Consider the following 17,942-nt stretch of genomic DNA (forward strand, 5'->3'; position numbering starts at 1 on the left):
CACTACAAGGAAGGTAAAATTCTTGTGGGTGAAACTTAGAGATCTTTCAATCCATGGGTTATTTGGCTATCAAGCATTTTGATAAATCTCATTTGATTGTTACCCTGTGCAGCATTTTCCCTAACCTTTATCATTGGAGATGGAAAACTGGTTCAAGATTGGGTCTCAGCCTTGATGCTTTCAGTAAGAAGGAAATGGGAAAGTGGTTTAGGTTTTTTTTTGTTGTTGTTTTTGTTTTTAAGTCATCAGCCCTTTTGAGTATCTGATGTCTATGAATCCTTCCACCAGGAAAATGCACAAACCCACACGTTACATTAAAGCAAAAGCAATCCAGTGGCAAATGGGGGAAGGTCGGGAGGAGGTTACTGGGAGGGCAAAGCTGGTTGCCAGTCTGTCAGAGGTTCCTCAGACAGTTTCCCCTCCTGCCATATGGCACAGCCAGCCTCCCTTGGCAGCTCAGGTGGGGCTGCGAAGGCTGCACAGCCCATCTGGCTCCTCGTCATGTCCCTCTAAACCCCTCCCTTAACCCGCAACATCGTTCTCTCCTTTATTACTTAGCCCCCAGTCCGCTCAGCTTTCCTCATGAGGTGCTTCCTCTCACCAGCGTTCACCAGCTCTTTGATCTCGCTCACCAGCCTCTTGTTTGGGAAGTTAGCTCAAAAGCTCAAGTGAGAGAACCTGACCACTTCCAAATGGCTACCGCAGAGAAGAACTTACTGAATTAAATGTGACCGCTCCCCCTTCTCATTAGCAGAGAAATCTTGCCACGTTTTCCTGCCTATCTGAAAAATGGAGCAAGAGCTGATAAACACGTTGGGAGAACACGTCTAAGACCAGTGTTTACACAAACGGTGAATATTACCAATGGAGAGAAGGCCCCGTGATAACGAAACTCCCCCCCCCCCTTGAAAATGGAAAGAACGTGAACTCACAGAACCCGCTTCTTCGCCCGCCAACCCTCTCATCTGCTGGTGTGACAGCCCCCGGCGCCTGGCCCAGTTCAGGCCCGCCACGGCTCGCGGCAAAGCTTGGCGCTTCAGCGCGCGCCTCCGCGGACAAAGAGCAGGCGCCGGCGGGGCGGGGCGGGGCGGGGCGGCCAGCGGGCAGGTGGAGGCGCGCGGCGAAGCGCGCTGGGGGAATCCCTCCCGCACTCTGACGTCACCATAGCGCTGGCCAATGAGAGACGGGGTAGGGGGATTCCCGCTCCGGCTGCCGCCCCGCCGGCTTTTTAAACAGTACCCTGGGGAATGCTGTCTAGGAGCAGTGGGAGGAATGGGGGAAATGAAAGTTATGGGTGAAAAATGATGGTCCTGGGGGTGAGACCTCTAGAAGTTTGACGATTAGGCGCCAAGACCTAGGCTTGAGGGGAAAATCAGAGCGGATCGAGGGGAGGCCAAACTCCAGGTAGGGGGAAGTCCTCCCGAGATGGAGTGGAAACTGGAGCGCACCGCCCCTCGGAGGGTCCGGACAGAAGAAGAGATGCTATGGGTGAGTAACGTCCTTTGTTTCCCAGGAGCTTCTCGTCGAAGGCACTGTTCTTAGTACCTGTTCAGGACCAAGAGGTAGCACAAAACTCTAAATCCTGCTCCTGCATTTTGAGATGTGTAATTTAGTTGTGTTTTGGAATTCTGGAGGTGCCTGCTTGCTAAAGAAAAAGAGGAAATGCCGTTGGACAAGCTGAGGATCTAGAAACATTCCACGCCTAACATTATGATTTTTTAAAAATAGTTTTTCTCTCCATATGTTTTCTATATTTTCGAAGGAGAACGTCATGAGGGTGCTCGCCAAAGACCTGAAGCAGAAGAGAAGTCCAGGTTCTCCCAAGGTGAGCGTCTAGTGCTTGCTCTAGTTCTCTTAATTCTGATCTTGAACAAAATAATTCTTCCTAAAGAAGGTATTTGTTGGAAGTATGGCTTGGTCTGAGGATATGAAAATTAAAAAAAAAAAATCTAAGAGATCACTAACTACAGAGTCTAATTAATACACTGCCCGCCCCCCATTTCTGTAAGAAATTGAGGATCCCTGACAATGGTAATCATTTGTACATCACTGGTGCTTTCTAGTTTTTGCCTCAACAGAAAAGGATAAAGAGTGGATGTGTCAGGTAGGCAGCGCATTGCTAGCAGGCTGTTAGATTTTAACAGCAAGTTGCACTTGCCACTGTGGATTTGAAAGCTTGCTCCCCGAAGAAATGGAAATGGTGCCATCTTGTGGACAATCGGAGAAGTGGCATAATCCATGGTGTGTCCTTTGGGTGGCAATTTAAAATTGACCCTATGTAGTATTTTTTTCCCTTGAAAGTCTGAAGCCAAAGGCCTGTAGCTTCTCTTGTAATCAGCGTAAAAATAAAACAAATCTAGATGAGTTTTTTTCCTTTTTCCCCACATAAACAGCCCTCATATGCTTTAAATCTCTCATAATCATCATTCACCTTGTCTTCTCTCTACACAAAACTGTTCTTATTCCTTTAAACTTTACTCATAGATTCTAGTTTCAAACCCATCAACATTTTTTACAGATTTTTCTTAATCTCCTTTAAGTTTTCAATATTTCAGTGGTGACATAAGAAATCAAACATATAACGGCCCTTTCAGAATGCAATGACTAATGTTACTTATAGTGGGAGACAATGAATGACAGTTTTAAGTCCTTAAATTCCCTAAATACTTCAATATTGATTTTTCCCCTCCAGAATAGCTGCGGTTTTGTTTGTTGCCCAGCTTGTGTATTGCCATGACTCCTACTAAATGTTTTGCTGCCTAATACAGACAACTGGTCTTTTGGTCAGTAAATAGAAATAATTAGAAAAGCTCCAGTTAAGTATAACTTTGTTAATTTGCTTGTACTGCAATACCATTTTTTGATGTCCAAGCATTTACTTTAGAATAGCTAAGGGCAAGTATTCTGAAAGTTTACCTTTTTAAGTTTTCGAGATTTAAAAATAATGTTTTCATATTTTCGGACGGTTTTGGAGGAACAAGTTTTGTTTGTAAGTTTTCTTTTATGTGACTATTAAGATGACAGTTCTGCCACGGTCTCACATTGTGAATGTAGCTTCGGTGACTTCATGGGCCATGACAGGCAGCAGTGACCTGAGTCAGGTAGGCAGTGTATTGTTAGCTGGCTGCTTTGGGTCAATCTGGCAGCCACAACTACCCTGCCACTTGCTTCTGGATAAATTCTTCTCGTTAACAAGCTGCACTAGTGACCCGTGTGTGATGGGTTGGCAGTGTATTGTTAGCTGGTTGAAAATATGAGTTGTATCAGCTAACATGCAACTGCTATCTTATTGCATATACAATGAACATCAGCGTAGAATTCATTCTGTAATTAGTGAGTGTGTATGTGTGCTTGTGTATACTTTTTGTTATAAACCAGGGCACTAGTTACCATAGTACTTGTAATTGCTATTTCGTTACTCAATAACAATACAATAGACAGCTTTATAAGTGGTGAAGAAACCAACACAATTGATCCTTAAAAAATTTCCCAGGTAGGGGCACCTGGGTGGCTCAGTTGGTTAAGTGTCTGCCTTTGGCTCGGTCATGATCCCAGGGTCCTGGGGTCGAACCCCTCATCGGGCTCCCTGCTCAGCAGGCTCCCTCTCCATCTCCTGCTTCCCCTGCTTGTTCTCTCTCTCTGTAAAATAAATAAATAAAATCTTAAAAAAAAAATTCCCAGGTAATATTTTTGGAGGCCTGGGTACATAGGTATTTGTGAAATGATGTATTTATTTTTAATGTAAAATTTAGAATACAATGACAATTTGAAATGGAAAGTTTAAAATGTTTCTCCAAGTTTTCAACTAAATCTTTAGTATTCTCTCTAGATAATCAGTTTCTTAATATGACATTAGAACAGGTCTCTATAACCATGTGTATGTACCAGCTGAAGGGAGAATCGAGGTAACTTTCAAGATGAGTCAGTCAACTCAAATATTTTCACTTGAAATAGCAAGAAAATTGGAAATTTTGGGGTTTGAATGGGGTTGAATCTTTTGCAGGATTTGCCTTTATTATTCACTTCATTTTCTGTGAAGTCACAGACTCATAAAATATCTGGAGTAGAGCATGAGTTTTAGCTTGTGAAGTGGGAAGAATTGACTGTACAATATGCTTTTAAATATTTTCTGATTTCTTTGAAGGCCATTTTGGCCCATGCAACAGTGTCAAGTACGTGCTGGGTCCCAGACATACAGTGACCTACGTGTCCTCATGTGGACATTTGCAGCAAGTTCATGGAACTGACTTTGGCAGTCTGACCAATTAGTTATATTCTAAGTGAGATGTGAGAAACATATTACAGTCTACTGTACTGAATTATAAATTACAGATACAACAATTTTTATTCTTACCTTATTTAAGTTTAAACATTTAAACCATGGAAGAATGATGCCTATAATTAGGTTCTTTATGCATTTTTGCTACCTTCATGTCTCATTGTCTTTTCACTGTTGCCCGTTATCATTCTATTTTCAGCATTTTTGTTGTTGTTGTTTAAGGATCCCTTCCACATAAATATTTTCATCTTGTTTTTTCTTAAAAGGTTAAATTTCAACATGTTATTTTTTATGGAAAGCCTCTGACCTGTTGATAAAAATAAAACCTACTAAATTTAGAAGGCTTGGCCTTTGTGTTTTAATTTTTTTTAAACTAAAGGACAAGACATAAAATGCCAACATTTATACTCAATAAACAAGATATATTTAAAGCTGTTCTTCTGTTCCATATTACTGAAATGATGAGAAAGGAGGGAAAGGATGGAATGCAATAAAGAGAATTTAAGGAGATCAGGGTTTCCATAGGAGTAAGAGGGAAAGAGAGGGATCCACACTTAGGACATCAAAGCTACTCTTCATTCATCCCCCCCAAGTGTAAACGGTTCAGCAGGAGGAAGGAAGAGAAGAGTGGAGAACAGTGTAGTGTTAGTTTCTAGGCATGACAGTTATTAGAATTTTATTATTCCACGGGAAAGATGAAATCCAGGTAAGGAATAAACATGGACAAAGTGTCCCTATATTGTCTCCACCCAAACGTACCATTTTTCTCTCAAAGAAACACCATGAATGAATATAATATTTTGTACAGGGACGACTAAAGACTTTTTAGTTTGTTCAAGGTAGTCTTCTGAAACAGTTAATGTTTTGGGACACACAAAAAACAGTTTTTATTTTTCTTCTGAGGCTCTGTCTACATTATTATTATTATTTTTTACTGTAGTGTTTTCCTACTTGAGGTTACCTATAGACAATCCAGTTAAGTCATTAGATTTTACTGTGATTAATAGCATATTGTTAGCAGCTTTTCGTATTTCAGTAATTCCACATTTTCATATAGCCTAGCTAAATAGTAAATTTATAATAAAAATAGATAATATATAATAAGTTTTCACTCTAGATTTATCTCTTGGGAGATCCTTATAATAACCTAAGCACGTCTGATTTTTAAGAATTTTGGTGTTCCAGAGCCCACTTATAGTGGTTTGTGAGAACCGATTGTTAAACTTTCAAAAACTTGGCATGCCAGTTATTAAACCATTGGTAGATGGAAGCTGGTCATGTGGGAGCGTTTACACCGTGGACACTGGCAAGTGCTGCCACCTGGGACCCTTCCTCCGAGAGGGGATGGTTATTTATCAGCCACCTCTGGGGATATGCTATATATACCATAATTACCAGGAATTATATATGGGTACCTACCTACATAACTATGGATACACTATAATTATTAAGCATTTTAGAAAATGAAGTATGACTTTCAGGGTATATTTCAGACAAATTCACATTTATTCCAATTTCCAACACTATGGCTATAATGTGCCATGAGATGAAGATTAGGAGTTAGAATGAAGTACTCCTTCCTACCTTCTGAATAAACCAAACTTCAAGCCAATGAATTACCATAATTAAATGCATTTGATTTTGTCCCTTTGTCATAGAGGCAACTAAATACCCTTTTATGTGATGACAGCTGTTTTCTGATATACTCCTCAATTTAGACAGCACTCTATGTCTCAGGCTTTTTGACGCTGAGACAGGGAAGATATGCTCAATTCAAGAAAGCTACAATTTTTTCTCTGTATGTGCGTACCTGGTGGAATTCACATAAGACATTGGAGTTATGGGTAGCAGGACATCAGCAAATGGCTCCACACCCTCTTTTAGCACAGAGAGCCTAATTGTTACAGAACCCGAATGGACACCTACTTGGCACACTTTCAAATCCCCACCTGCCTTCCCTGCATCCCCAAAGGCCAAGGGGAGAGAATCAAACACTGACTATAGTAGAGGCTGTAGGTTGAATAAAGCAACCAGGATTGGAGATCTATAACTGAAAACCCACTTTATATGGCTTTGGAGAACTCGTGACTTTGGGCAGGATGGACATCTCAACTGCATTCACCAGGGCAGTCCTGGTCAGTCCCCAGTGTAGCTCCATCACCGACTGTCTGACAGTGGGGAGTCTACATAGGCTGTGCAGGGCTGGCATGTACACTTCTGCTCATACCCCTAATGTGGGCACATGAAACACTGCAGCAGTCCCGTGGCACTTGTCCTAAGTGGTGGTATATGGCAAGAATGCTCTGGGAACAACACCTGGGAGAGTCTGCCCTGAACAAAATTTTGCTTAGAGGCTCAGAATTCAAACTGCTTCTATGCTCTTGGGACAAAATTGCAAAGGACAGATAGGCTTGTCCGGGGCCTTCTATTTCTTCAGAAACAATTCAGATTAGTACTGATTCCATTCCTGATCACTTAAGACCCCTTGTTAAGCATGGTCATTGACTCGTAGAGCTAGAAGGGGCTCTTTGTTTAGTCTGACCTCAATTTATGGGTGAGCAAACCTAAAAGCAGTCAAGTGACTTGCCCGAAGTCATACAGGGTACAAGCAGGTTTGCTGACACACTAACCTGGCATTCTTGAAGCTATCCTTGGAAATCTTCTCGACCTCTAACAGAAACTGTATCCCCAGCTGTGGGTGGTTGGACATACACTTTGAAGCAGAAGGTCCTCCAGGAAATATGATGTGGCACGGAATTCTTTCCAAGTAACTGATCCAGTCTGAATATATGAGCAACCAACATTAACATATAAAGACTTGAGCTAAATCATCAAACACTCCTAGCCTTTTTCTTACACTTAGGGTTTTCATTCAGAAATAAAGACTGTGATTCAACTATGAATATTCCATTTATAAAATTTGAGTTGCTTCTGGAAAATAGTTGAGAAATACTGAAAGTGATGAAGGCTGTTTCAAATGTTAGGAGAGTGCCATTTATCAGTGACTGGGCAGAGATAATAAAATATACTATGAACCTGTACTCAAACAACTAAAGAAACAAAATCCTGTATATGAAACAGAAGTATACAAGGATTTGAATCTATTTCACATTTTTCAATGTTTATTTTGTATTTTATTACATAAAAATAGCCATTTACAATTAGTTACTCCTGAAATTTCAGTCACATACAGTGTCTTGAATTCAAACAGTGGTCTAGTGTGTTGGCATTTCCATCAAGTGCTATCCTGGAAAATGTCAAGGCAAACAACAGGATATTGAAGCACACTGGTGACTCTGTATTCTGAAGTGTTTAGTATGGTCAGATGAAATATTTAATATATTGCATTTTGATTCTTTAGCTATTCTTTATTTTGCTTTAGGTAACATCTCTGACCTGGGGACATTCGTTACCACTCACTGGCAAGGTATCCTAAAAACAAAACACCCCATTCTTCAGGGCCACATTTAATTGTCAGAGTCTTTAAGATGACACCCCACCCCCCAAGGGACATGTCTATATTCCGACTACTGCAGCTGAACGACTCACTGCCATGTTCACAGGTCCTCTTTCTTTCTTATGATCATTTGTCTAATCAGAGCTGCTATCTCAGGCCTGATGACTTCAATGGGTTCCTCTGGCCTCCAGGACTTCACAACTTGGCCCTCAGGGTTGACCAGATACTTCCAAAAATTCCACCTCGGTTCCTTCTTTGAAGAATCTAAAATACCAGAATATATTTTCATGAGCATAATTTTATTCTTTTGCTAAGATTGTCATTTCTATTAGTAACCGTATAAGTGACAACTTTAGAATTGAGTTCTAGGAATGACAAAAACAAAACAAAAAGCAAAACACCCAAACAAGGCAAAACTCAAGCTCTGAGTAACCATATTTCTATATATTTGCTGACTTCACTGATGATTCTACTGATCTAGAATCATGAAACAAAGTGGTTTATTTTGGATCTGTTGATCTAAACAACAAAAAATTTACCTCGTCATTCAAAACTTCCAGTTTTCTAACATTTTTAAAGATAAAATGATGTTCTAATGGTCCTTGGTAATGGCATGTATGGAATTCTTTTCATCTTAAATGTTATCTATGGTTTTAATATCGTTACATGTTATGTAGACAAAAATGGAAAGGAATTCTTTATTTTTAAGTGTTTATTTAATTCCAGTTAACAAACAGTGTTAAATCATTTTGAGAAATTATGCTGTCCTTTTGATACATCTTAATTTATGTAAGAAATGCAGATGTTTTTTCCACTTACTCTATCCAGAATTGATGTGCATTATTGACTAACATGAGAAAAAAATATAAATAACTTGTCTACTATGTACCTAGTAATGCGTGCTCATTGCTCTAAATGGATCCTTTCATTTAATCTTTACGGCAACCCTGTGAGGTGGGTATTTTGCAGATGAGAAAAATGGAGTCCTAGACTCAAGGTCTCAAGACTACTGAGCAGTAGAACCAGGACTGATACACAGGCCTTCCTACTCCTATAGAAAAGCAAGCAGATTTTAGGAGGAGGATGACAAATTCGTTTTTGTACAGGAGGGGATTCAGGTGTACGTGGGACATCCACTCAGAGGAGGGAGCTGAATATAGGGCATTGGAGCTTAGGAGAGAGAGCGCATGCAGGGAACGGGGACAGAATAAGGGCCCCAGGGGATTGTGGCAGAATCCTGAGGTCAGCAGAGTTAAGGGCTGGTGGAAAGGAGGAACCTGAAAAGGAGAAGGGGCCAGAGTGGCAGTCACTGTGAGGTTCAGGAGCTCCTGACAAGAAGCCCGACACAGTGATCTCAGAAGGGAACTGAGACAGGCAAGCAGAGATAACCAGCGTTAACTCTTCCTTCAGAAACCGTGATGAAGTAGGTAGAAGGAACACACTGCCTTGAGTTTTAAGGGGTGCAACACTTTGCTTTGTGCTGGGAAAAAGAACCAATGAGGGAGCACAAGTTAAACATAAGAAATAAAAAGCAGCCTGATTACTTAAGTGTGTTTTACTTTGGGTACTGTGCCAAGCAGTTAGTTATTTCATTACTAGAGATGAATATTCCTGATTAGAGCAAGCATCAGTGACGCGGTGTGAGCATCATATTATTACATTAAAGCCGTCTTAAAATCATTTTGAAAAATTGCCCTTTTCTATAACGGAAAATGCATCTCTAAAGATAATGCCTATCAGGGCAGAGCTCTCTCTAGCTGACCTGACATCCCGGTGTATTTAGGAAAAGATACCCTTCCAGGCGGGTACGGCCCCCTCAGCACATGCCTGGCTGGGGCTGCGCTTCAGTCCCCAGGTGCCTCCGTGTCCAGATGCCCTGTTTAGTGACACCTGCCCACACGTGCAGAGTGGCCCTGTTTGTGACCGTGTGATCCGTTACTGGCCATTTTGGCTAGTTTTAAAAGGTGTCATTTTCATGTGGCTATGATCTCAGAGTCTCTGTCTCTGGAGCTTCATCTAACTCCAGTGAAACCTGAAATCACTTCTTTTTTTTGGTTACAGGGGGTAGGTGGAGTTTCAGAAGCTTTTTTTAGTGATGAAGGGGAAGCAATTATGCCCACGTATTTGGCTGCTGTAATTGCAAATGATTACAAGAATATGTGCTCTGGTTTTTCTTTCCTCGGTGTATCCTGCAAATAAAAGGAATGAAAGGAAATAAAAGATATCACTCTGGTTGCTATGCAGGGTATTAAGCATTATATTAATTTTTTCCTAGAAATTAAATATAATGTTTTTAAAAGATTCTGATTTCACACTTAAATTTCATAGAACATCATTAGCCAACTTACTGGACTAGATGCTTGATTGTCTGACTGAGGTCACAGTTTTATCAAAACTCTGTGAAAACAGGACTGAGGATATCATTTGAATAAGTCAGATGAGAGGACGTTAGCTGAATATCCTTTAGAATAGTGTTTGGCACGATATAAGCAGCGTATAAATATTTTACTATTAATACACTTAATCCTCCAAACAATCTTAGGAAGTAGGTACTGTTGATAGTCTCATTTTACAAATGAGGAAGAAGGCACAGAGGAGTTAAGTTACGTACTTGAAGCCACACAGCAAAAGCAACAGAGCAGGGGTTTGAAGCCAGAGAATGGAGCTAAAACCTATGCCCTTAGTCACTATAGCTCACTACCTTTATGCTAACTGACCCTGGAAAAATCTTTGAACAGATTTCTGTAGCTAGACTACTTTTAGAAATAGCCTAATACATCCTCCTCCAAAAAAAATTCCTTATATTCTGTTACGAATTTTAGCAAAAACCTGGAAAACTGATATATTATTCATCCTTGAAGATAATATCTCAGACAAGATAGGCAATATAAAATTAACTACAAAGATATGTCTAGCTAATAACGCCCATTTCCCCACAAGCTATTTTGTGAAGGTATTTGCCATGCCCACACTTCAAGTAAATTCTTCAGGAAAATGATCATGAGGAATAAAATATATCGGAGTAGACTTATTTTGCCATTTGAGAAGTTAAAAACATTGATTTCAGGGAAGCATAACTTGTAGAAATTTCCAAAAGATGAGATTCTGGCTCTTTGATATTTTTATCAAAATGTCCCACTACTATTTCAAATGAAATAGAAAACTATGGTCCCAGTCTCTCTTTGTTTTAAAAATGAAAAGCAATGAAAAACATTAAATTGGCAAGGCAAGATAGGTATTTACCAACAAGAAATCTAAATGCAGGGTCTGCTTCAGATCCTAGAATCTTAATCTTGTGGAAGATGGGGAACGTCACTCCGTAGTTATTTCTTGCAAAAGATACTACTTCCTTGCTTGGGCGGGGCTCCGATTCTCCGAACTGATTGCATGGAAAGGCCAAGACGCTGAAGTGGAATGGTCCAAACTCTTTGTGCAGTTCCTGCAGTGCTAAGTAATTTCTGTCTGTGAGTTGGCAGTCACTAGCCACGTTTACAACTAGTGCAACCTCCCGGAAAAAGAAAAAAATCCAACCGGAAAGTGAAGCAAATAAAAGATTAAAAAAAATTCTGCAAGTAGTTAAAATCCTAAACCATTTTGCAGCAGACAGTTATTTCAATATTTTCAGACATACCCAATTTTACTGAAAATCGTAACCTGGATGCATGAATTAAGACTCTGAAAGATCACCATCATTAAAAAAGCATCAGATACAAGTTTATTTTTAAATAAAAGATAATAAGAACATCAAAAAGAGTGCTTTTTAATGTTTCTAGATTATGGAATTGGTATTTTTTAATGCCTCCATATTCTCATTACTAACTATAAGAATTTCCTAAACAACTTCAAGTATTAATTCAGCACACCTCCAAAGACAGGATTGTCAGAGTTTATCAATTAGAAGTAAGATACACTAGGAGAACTGTGATGGCTAAAGTGATACACTTATAACATTACTTTGAAGACTACATTTTAACTTAGGACCCTTTAATAATGAAAAATTGATTCCATTAAAACAGAGAACATGAACAAACAGAAAAAAAAATCAGAAGATGCAACTTACTTTGCCTTTAAACTTTTCCAGAGAAACCGTTCTTCCTTTCGCATCTTTCACTTCGAAGGTATAAAAGCTGTTGATTTTAGGTTTTAGGAATTTTAGTTGTAGAAGAAATAGCATTACTGTGCATAGAACCATAGATAGTAAAACTGCAAATACCTTTGCTTTTGACCCTGAACATCTTAAAGGGTACGCTGTAAGAGGCTCCATTTTGGATGACTCTAGAGGGAAGTCTCAGCAGCCTGGAATTCGAGGAGGAGCTGAAACTTGACACCAGCTCACTTGAACGGAAAACCAAGAAGGACAGACTAGCTCCTTTCACTGCTGAGGAGCAGAAGGACCTTTCTCAGATGGGGAAAGGAATGGAACTCCTGGATAAAATTAAGAGTGCTAAAGAATTCCAACGTATTTATGATGCCCATTACAATCTTTGCTAGAAAAATCAGGACTTTTTTGATAGCTCTTTCACATTCTCCTGACAAAATATTTCACCAGAAGATGGTGCCCTTGTGGGGCTCAAGCTGTGGATTGAGCACTCCCAGGAACTGGTTAAATGTAGGGGCGTGGGTAAATGCCACCCAGGACTAGTTCAGAGGGTAGATTAAATGTGGTCTATTAATATGATGTATAGCCTGAAGAAATTTAATATTATACGTACTCATTAAACTTGCTACATGAGTTCTAGAAAAGTGGAAAGGGCAGAGAAATAGGTGAAGGGGCTGCTGAGTCTTAGCTCATCTAATTAAGGCAATGCCCGGTGAATATAGTAAAAATAAACAGATCAAACACAATGAAGTCTTTAAAAAAACCCTCCTCTATCATAAAGCAAATTATAGTCCAGTGTTTTTCAAATTTTTGATCATGACCCCCAGTAAGAAATGCACTTTACAATTTAACTCAGGACGCAGACCTATATAACTGAGAAGTTTCATTAAACAACACTTCCCCTTTGAATGTTGATACACCTTTGGCAGTTTTAAAACAGCCTGGTTCTGACCCATGACAATGATTTCATGGCTCACCAGTGGGCTGCAACCTGGAGATGGAAAAAATAGTGAACTGTATAATAAATCAGGAATTTAACAATGAAGTTAGACAATTCTACCAAGAAGGCAAAAACAAACAAGGAAACCCCCCAAACCCACCTCTCCTCGGGTGCATCATCTAGTTGCTTCTTCTTTTTTTTTTTTTTTAAATCTTTATTTTCCCATGGCCATTGCCTCTTACAGGAGGCCTAACTTTACTGTTGAAAATTTCAGGGGTAGGAATGGAGGGAAAATTGAGGACTGCAGTCCTTGGGTCACCTTAGCCTCTTCCCTAAGACGCACAGCAAGTTTCAAATTAAGGGCCTGACTCTTGGGGTCATGGTGTGTTTACAGAAAATGCTAGGAAAAAGCGCACGGAAAGGTCTGAAAAACTGTGGGAGTGCCCTTTCCCATCACGAGATCTTTGGGCTCTAGAGGGTGTGCTCAGGCTGATGCCAGCTCTGCCTCTGCGCCCTGCGTCTGTGGTGTGTGCTCTTGGGGTAGTCGAGGCGAAACCATTGCTTCAAATATCTAAAGGAAGGCAATGTACGAAACAAAGAAACATTTACTTTGTATTGCTATGACAAGACCGGGACCAATGAAAGAGAGGAGGCAAATTTTTACTCAGCACAAAGAACTTCCTTTAAATATTTGAAGATAGGTCCTTATGGGTCTTCTTTCCTCTAGATTAAATACCCCCGGTGCCTTCACTCCATTCACGTGTTGCTCCACTGCTGTGTTCCCTGACCTCGAGTCACTGCAGTCCCTTTCCTCTAAATGAGCTCAGGTTTAGAATCCTGGCTTGTTCATCTTACAGAACAGGTCTAAGGCTGGACACAGTTCTCCAGATGGGTCCTGACCAGCACAGAGAAAATTGGGGTTCCCTCGCTCTTGTTTTGGACACTGTTTTTCCATTAATGAGACCTAAATTTGTAATGCTTAAAAAAAAAAGGTCATCTCATTATGTTACTGATTCATATTCTGGTGGTGGGTGTCTAATACTGTCAGTCCTTTTCACTGCTATCAGCTCTCCCTCACGTGCAATGAAAAATAATCATTATTGCATTAGGATTCTCTAGAGGAACACCACCAAAGGAATATACGTAAATACATACGTGTGAGGCTCACGAGGTTATGGAGGCTGAAAAGTCCCACACTCTGCCACTGATAAGCTGGAGAACCAGGGAAGCTGGTGGTGTAATTCATTCTGGGTCCAAAGTCCAGAGACCTGGGGAGCAGCTGGTGTAAATCAAGGAATACGAAGGTCTGAGAATCCAGGCGCTCCTATGTCTGAGGGCAGGAAAAAATGGACGTCCTAGATCAAGATGAGAGAAAATTTGCCCTTCCTTTGCCTTTTTGTGCCATTGGGGCCCCCAGTGGATTGGATGACGCCCACCCACAATGGTGAGGGTGGATCTCTTTACTCAGCCTCCTGACTCCAATGCTAATCTCCACTAGAAAAACCCTCTCAGCCACATACAGAAAAAATGTCTCACCAGCTTTCTGGGCAGCCCTTAGCCAAGTTGACGCACAGAATTAACCATCGCAATTATTCGGCTATCACAGACTGCCTAACCCAGTCTGGAATGGGGAGGAAGGGAAGGTCAGAGACACCTTCCTCACGCAATGGCTGATCCTAGCTGTGAAGGCGGCCTAGAAGTTACCCTAGTAGAGATTTGTGGAAAAGCACCCAGGTGAGGAGACGGCATGGGGGATGTGACAGGAGATGAGCCAGAGAAACACGCACCTGCCAATACCGTGTAAGATTGTCGGTGTGAAAGTTCTTGATCATTTTTCTTAGCTGATATATCATTTATGAATAAATAATTATATATATGTATACATACATAAACATATATCATCTACAATTGGCTTGTCCATTTCTTTGCTGATGAACATTTGGGTTATTTCTACTTTCTGGCTGTTGGGAATAGTGCTACCACGAACATGCACGTACCTGCGTTTGAGTTTGAGTACCTGTGTTCATTTCCCTTGGGTCTATACCTAGCAGTGACATTGTTCAATCATACAGTAATTCTAGGTTTAATTTGCTTAGGAATTGCTGTTTTCCACCGTAGTACCACTTTACATACCCATAAGCAATGTACATTCTAGCTAATGTTTGTTTGCTATCTGTCTGTCTGTCTATCTGTCTGATTAAAGACGGCCCAGTGGGTGTAAAGTGGTACTTCATTGTGGTTTAGATTTGCATTTCCCTAATGTATGTCCTAATTTCTAATGGCTGCAGAGTATTCCTTTTTAAGGATGTCTATCTGGTCAGTTCTCCATTGGTAAACATTGAGTCCTTCCCATCGTTTTGCCCCTATGAGCGTATATACTGCAGTAATAACCCCATGTTCTCTGCCGGAAGTGTGGACTGTGGAGTCAGACAGATGAGATTAGGGTATAACATCTCCACTGACTCACCGTGTGGTCTGAAGCAATTCACTTAACCTCTAAACCTCAGTTTCTTCACTGGTAAAGTGGGAATAAATAACAGACCTGCTTCACAGGTGTTTCTGAAGATTAAATATGAACGTGTGTAAACCTGTCACATATGGGTTCATATCGTGTAAGCACTCAATAGATTTTGGTGGTGTTCATCTTTGCTCATATTTTTTATTTCTTCCTTACATTCTTAGAGGTGATGTCGTTGGGTCAGTAGAGGTTATACACATATTTGAAGGCTTTTGACACATGTTGCCAAATTGTCCTTTCCAAATACTCATTTGTGCTCCACCAACAATGAATGCCAGTGTTTGTTTCTACAGCCTTCAAACTTGGGGCTTGTCATTAAAAAAAAAAATCATTGCTAGCATCTTGTTATTATTTTAAATTAGCCTTTCTTTGATTACTAGTGAGGTTGAATATTTTGGGGGCATTTATATATCTCTTTTGTGAATTGTCTTTTTAGGCCGTATGCCCTATTTTTTTTCTATTTGGCTTGTAAATTTGTCTCAATTTCTCAAGAGTCCTTTACATAAATATATTAATCTAATATGCCTGACATTTTATTAAAATTATAATATATTTCTAGGATGCCTGGGTGGCTCAGTTGGTTAAGCGTCTGCCTTCAGCTCAGGTCATGATCCCAGGGTCCTGGGATAGAGTCCTGCATTGTGCTCCTTGCTCAGCTGGGAGCCTGCTTCTCCCTCTGCTTGTGCTCTTGATCTCTCTTTCTGTCAAATAAATAAATTATTTTGAAAGATAAATAAAAAATGAAAATATAATATATTTCCAATTTGTCATTTGCATTTTAATTTCACGTAGATTCATGGCCTGGTTCACCATTTTAGGATCTGTAAATACCAAACTCCTGGGGTTTCTCAGAGGGAATGAGATGAATGTTGAGCAACTTAGGCCTCAGTTATCTCATCTGTGAAATGAAAAGTTTGGACTAAAAACTTGCTGTTTATTTCCGGATTTGCAATTTTGTGATTTTATATAAACCTTTTGTCTGTTTAATATATAGGGTTATTTCAACCTATTTTATATTGATATATAATAGTAATGACTGTAAACACAATTATGCCCTAAGCTGCTTTTATATGTCTTGAGACCCTTGAACAGAGGCTCTAAGTACACACACACACACACACACACACACACACACACATTTATATGTATAAAATTACGTTCTCTCGGGTCACAAAAGCTAAAAACCTGATATATAATTTGTTTTGTACTAGATGAGTTGTTTATAATTCTCCTTTAAGGAATACCTACTTTTGCATCATTGAGGCTACCATAAATTACAGCTTTTTCCCCTTAATATCTTAAATAGGTATTTCATGAAGTTAAGACTACGTATTCCAGCTTCAAGAGCAACTTTGTGAAGAGGCTGTCGGAGGGGGCTCCCATTGCCAGTAGCCCAATTACCACAAGATGGCGACAAAGCCAAACCAGGGATCTGGAAACCTGCTCCTTTGGGGAAGAGCTTTCCACCACCTACCTCCCAGAAGCTTCTGCATCCGTGCTGAAGATAACGCCTGAGAAAGAGACTTTGATTCTAGGTGAGATAATAGGCATTGCAGAGGCTATTTAAAAAACGTTAATGAAATAGATATTCCTGAGAGAATCTTTGTCTCCTAGAAACTATCTAGTATCACATTAATCAAGTGCTTCTTCTTCCTTTGAATAAGAAATTCCCAAGGTGGTGCTGTGGGGGTGGGAGGGGGCGTGGGATTTGTATTTTAGATGCATTTCTGAGATTTGCATTGGTACATGATTCCTTTTGTAAAGATTACAATTCTCTGTATAAGATTTTTCAGTGGTCCCTTGGCCCCTCTGATGAACAAGAGATATGAACATAGAAGATACCCAGTTTTAGCGGATGACATGACAGGGTTTTCTGTGCAGTTAAAAAGTCTGGTACGGGGCTTTCTCAATCTTGAGAAGAGAACATATATGAATAATAATGATGCAAATGACATTGACTGTGTTATTACTTTAACTTAGAAAGTATTTCACTGTTGTTATCTCAAACTACCCTTACAGCATCTTTCTATAAAAAAGAGAGGGAGGGGCAAAGTGATTTGCTCATGATACCAATGATTAGGAAACAAGCATCCCACAGTGATTTCCTGGCAGGATGATCATACATAGCCTGGGCAAACCAGATACCTTTGCTCCATCATCTTAAACTATGGAACACTTTGTATCCTTTCTTCAGATGTGCAAATACATTCTTTCCCTGCAGAGAGAAAGCATTTCTGCCGCTGCTGCAGTCAGGTCTTTAATCTTGGCATTTCCTACAGAGGCCACTGACGCAGTGCTCACTTATGACCCTGGCATTCTGGATAAGGCGCTTGCTGGCCCTTCCTCTTTTACCCACCTCTGCCAGGATTTTTGGAGAGAGGAGGGCCTGTGTCTTCACATTCTATTGTGACAGACACAATGGATTGACCACCAACCAAAGTGATCATCTTGTTTTGAAAAACAAATTAAAAGCTAAATGTCTTTCTTGCAGGATCCTACCAAGAACCACTGAAGACCCCCATCAAAGGGAGTTTAGAAACAAATAACTCTGCTCTCCATTTTTGCAAGGCAGCTCACGCCCTGGACAGAGGCTGGGATGAAAATGTTGCCTCGAAAGGCCAGGTAGGTAAAGAGAAAACTGATGATCTC

The 17,942-nt window shown here is 40.2% G+C and overlaps 2 protein-coding genes across 5 annotated transcripts in view; one reads left to right on the top strand and one right to left on the bottom strand.

Annotated features, from left to right (window-relative positions):
- The first annotated feature begins 1,425 nt into the window (after positions 1-1,425).
- CDC20B (cell division cycle 20B) overlaps positions 1,426-17,942 on the top strand; it is a 36,948-nt gene continuing 20,431 nt past the window's right edge. Inside the window, exons 1-4 of the mRNA XM_045795019.2 lie at positions 1,426-1,488; positions 1,763-1,825; positions 16,600-16,828; positions 17,785-17,915. Coding sequence (XP_045650975.2) covers positions 1,426-1,488; positions 1,763-1,825; positions 16,600-16,828; positions 17,785-17,915 — 486 coding nt within the window. The remainder of the gene's footprint in view (positions 1,489-1,762; positions 1,826-16,599; positions 16,829-17,784; positions 17,916-17,942) is intronic.
- Positions 3,436-12,026, bottom strand: GPX8 (glutathione peroxidase 8 (putative)). 4 transcript variants are annotated; one of them, XR_006779034.2, is made up of 5 exons: positions 11,797-12,026; positions 10,980-11,241; positions 7,829-8,000; positions 6,910-7,060; positions 3,799-4,586 (listed from the first exon to the last, which is right to left on the bottom strand). XR_006779034.2 is itself a non-coding variant. In XM_045794336.2 (3 exons), exons 1-3 carry the CDS (start codon positions 11,998-12,000, stop codon positions 7,837-7,839), a joined length of 630 nt encoding a protein of 209 aa, XP_045650292.1. In that variant the 5' UTR covers positions 12,001-12,026; the 3' UTR covers positions 7,380-7,836. The 4 variants fall into 4 exon arrangements, 2 of the variants coding, with proteins under 2 accessions (XP_045650292.1, XP_045650295.1); XR_006779035.2 differs by lacking the exon at positions 10,980-11,241 and having other exon boundaries at positions 3,436-4,586; XM_045794336.2 differs by lacking the exons at positions 3,799-4,586; positions 6,910-7,060 and having other exon boundaries at positions 7,380-8,000.

Source organism: Ursus americanus, chromosome 5 (assembly GCF_024610735.1).
Source record: "Ursus americanus isolate L20-20 chromosome 5, mUrsAme1.1.p, whole genome shotgun sequence".
Taxonomy (NCBI): domain Eukaryota; kingdom Metazoa; phylum Chordata; class Mammalia; order Carnivora; family Ursidae; genus Ursus; species Ursus americanus.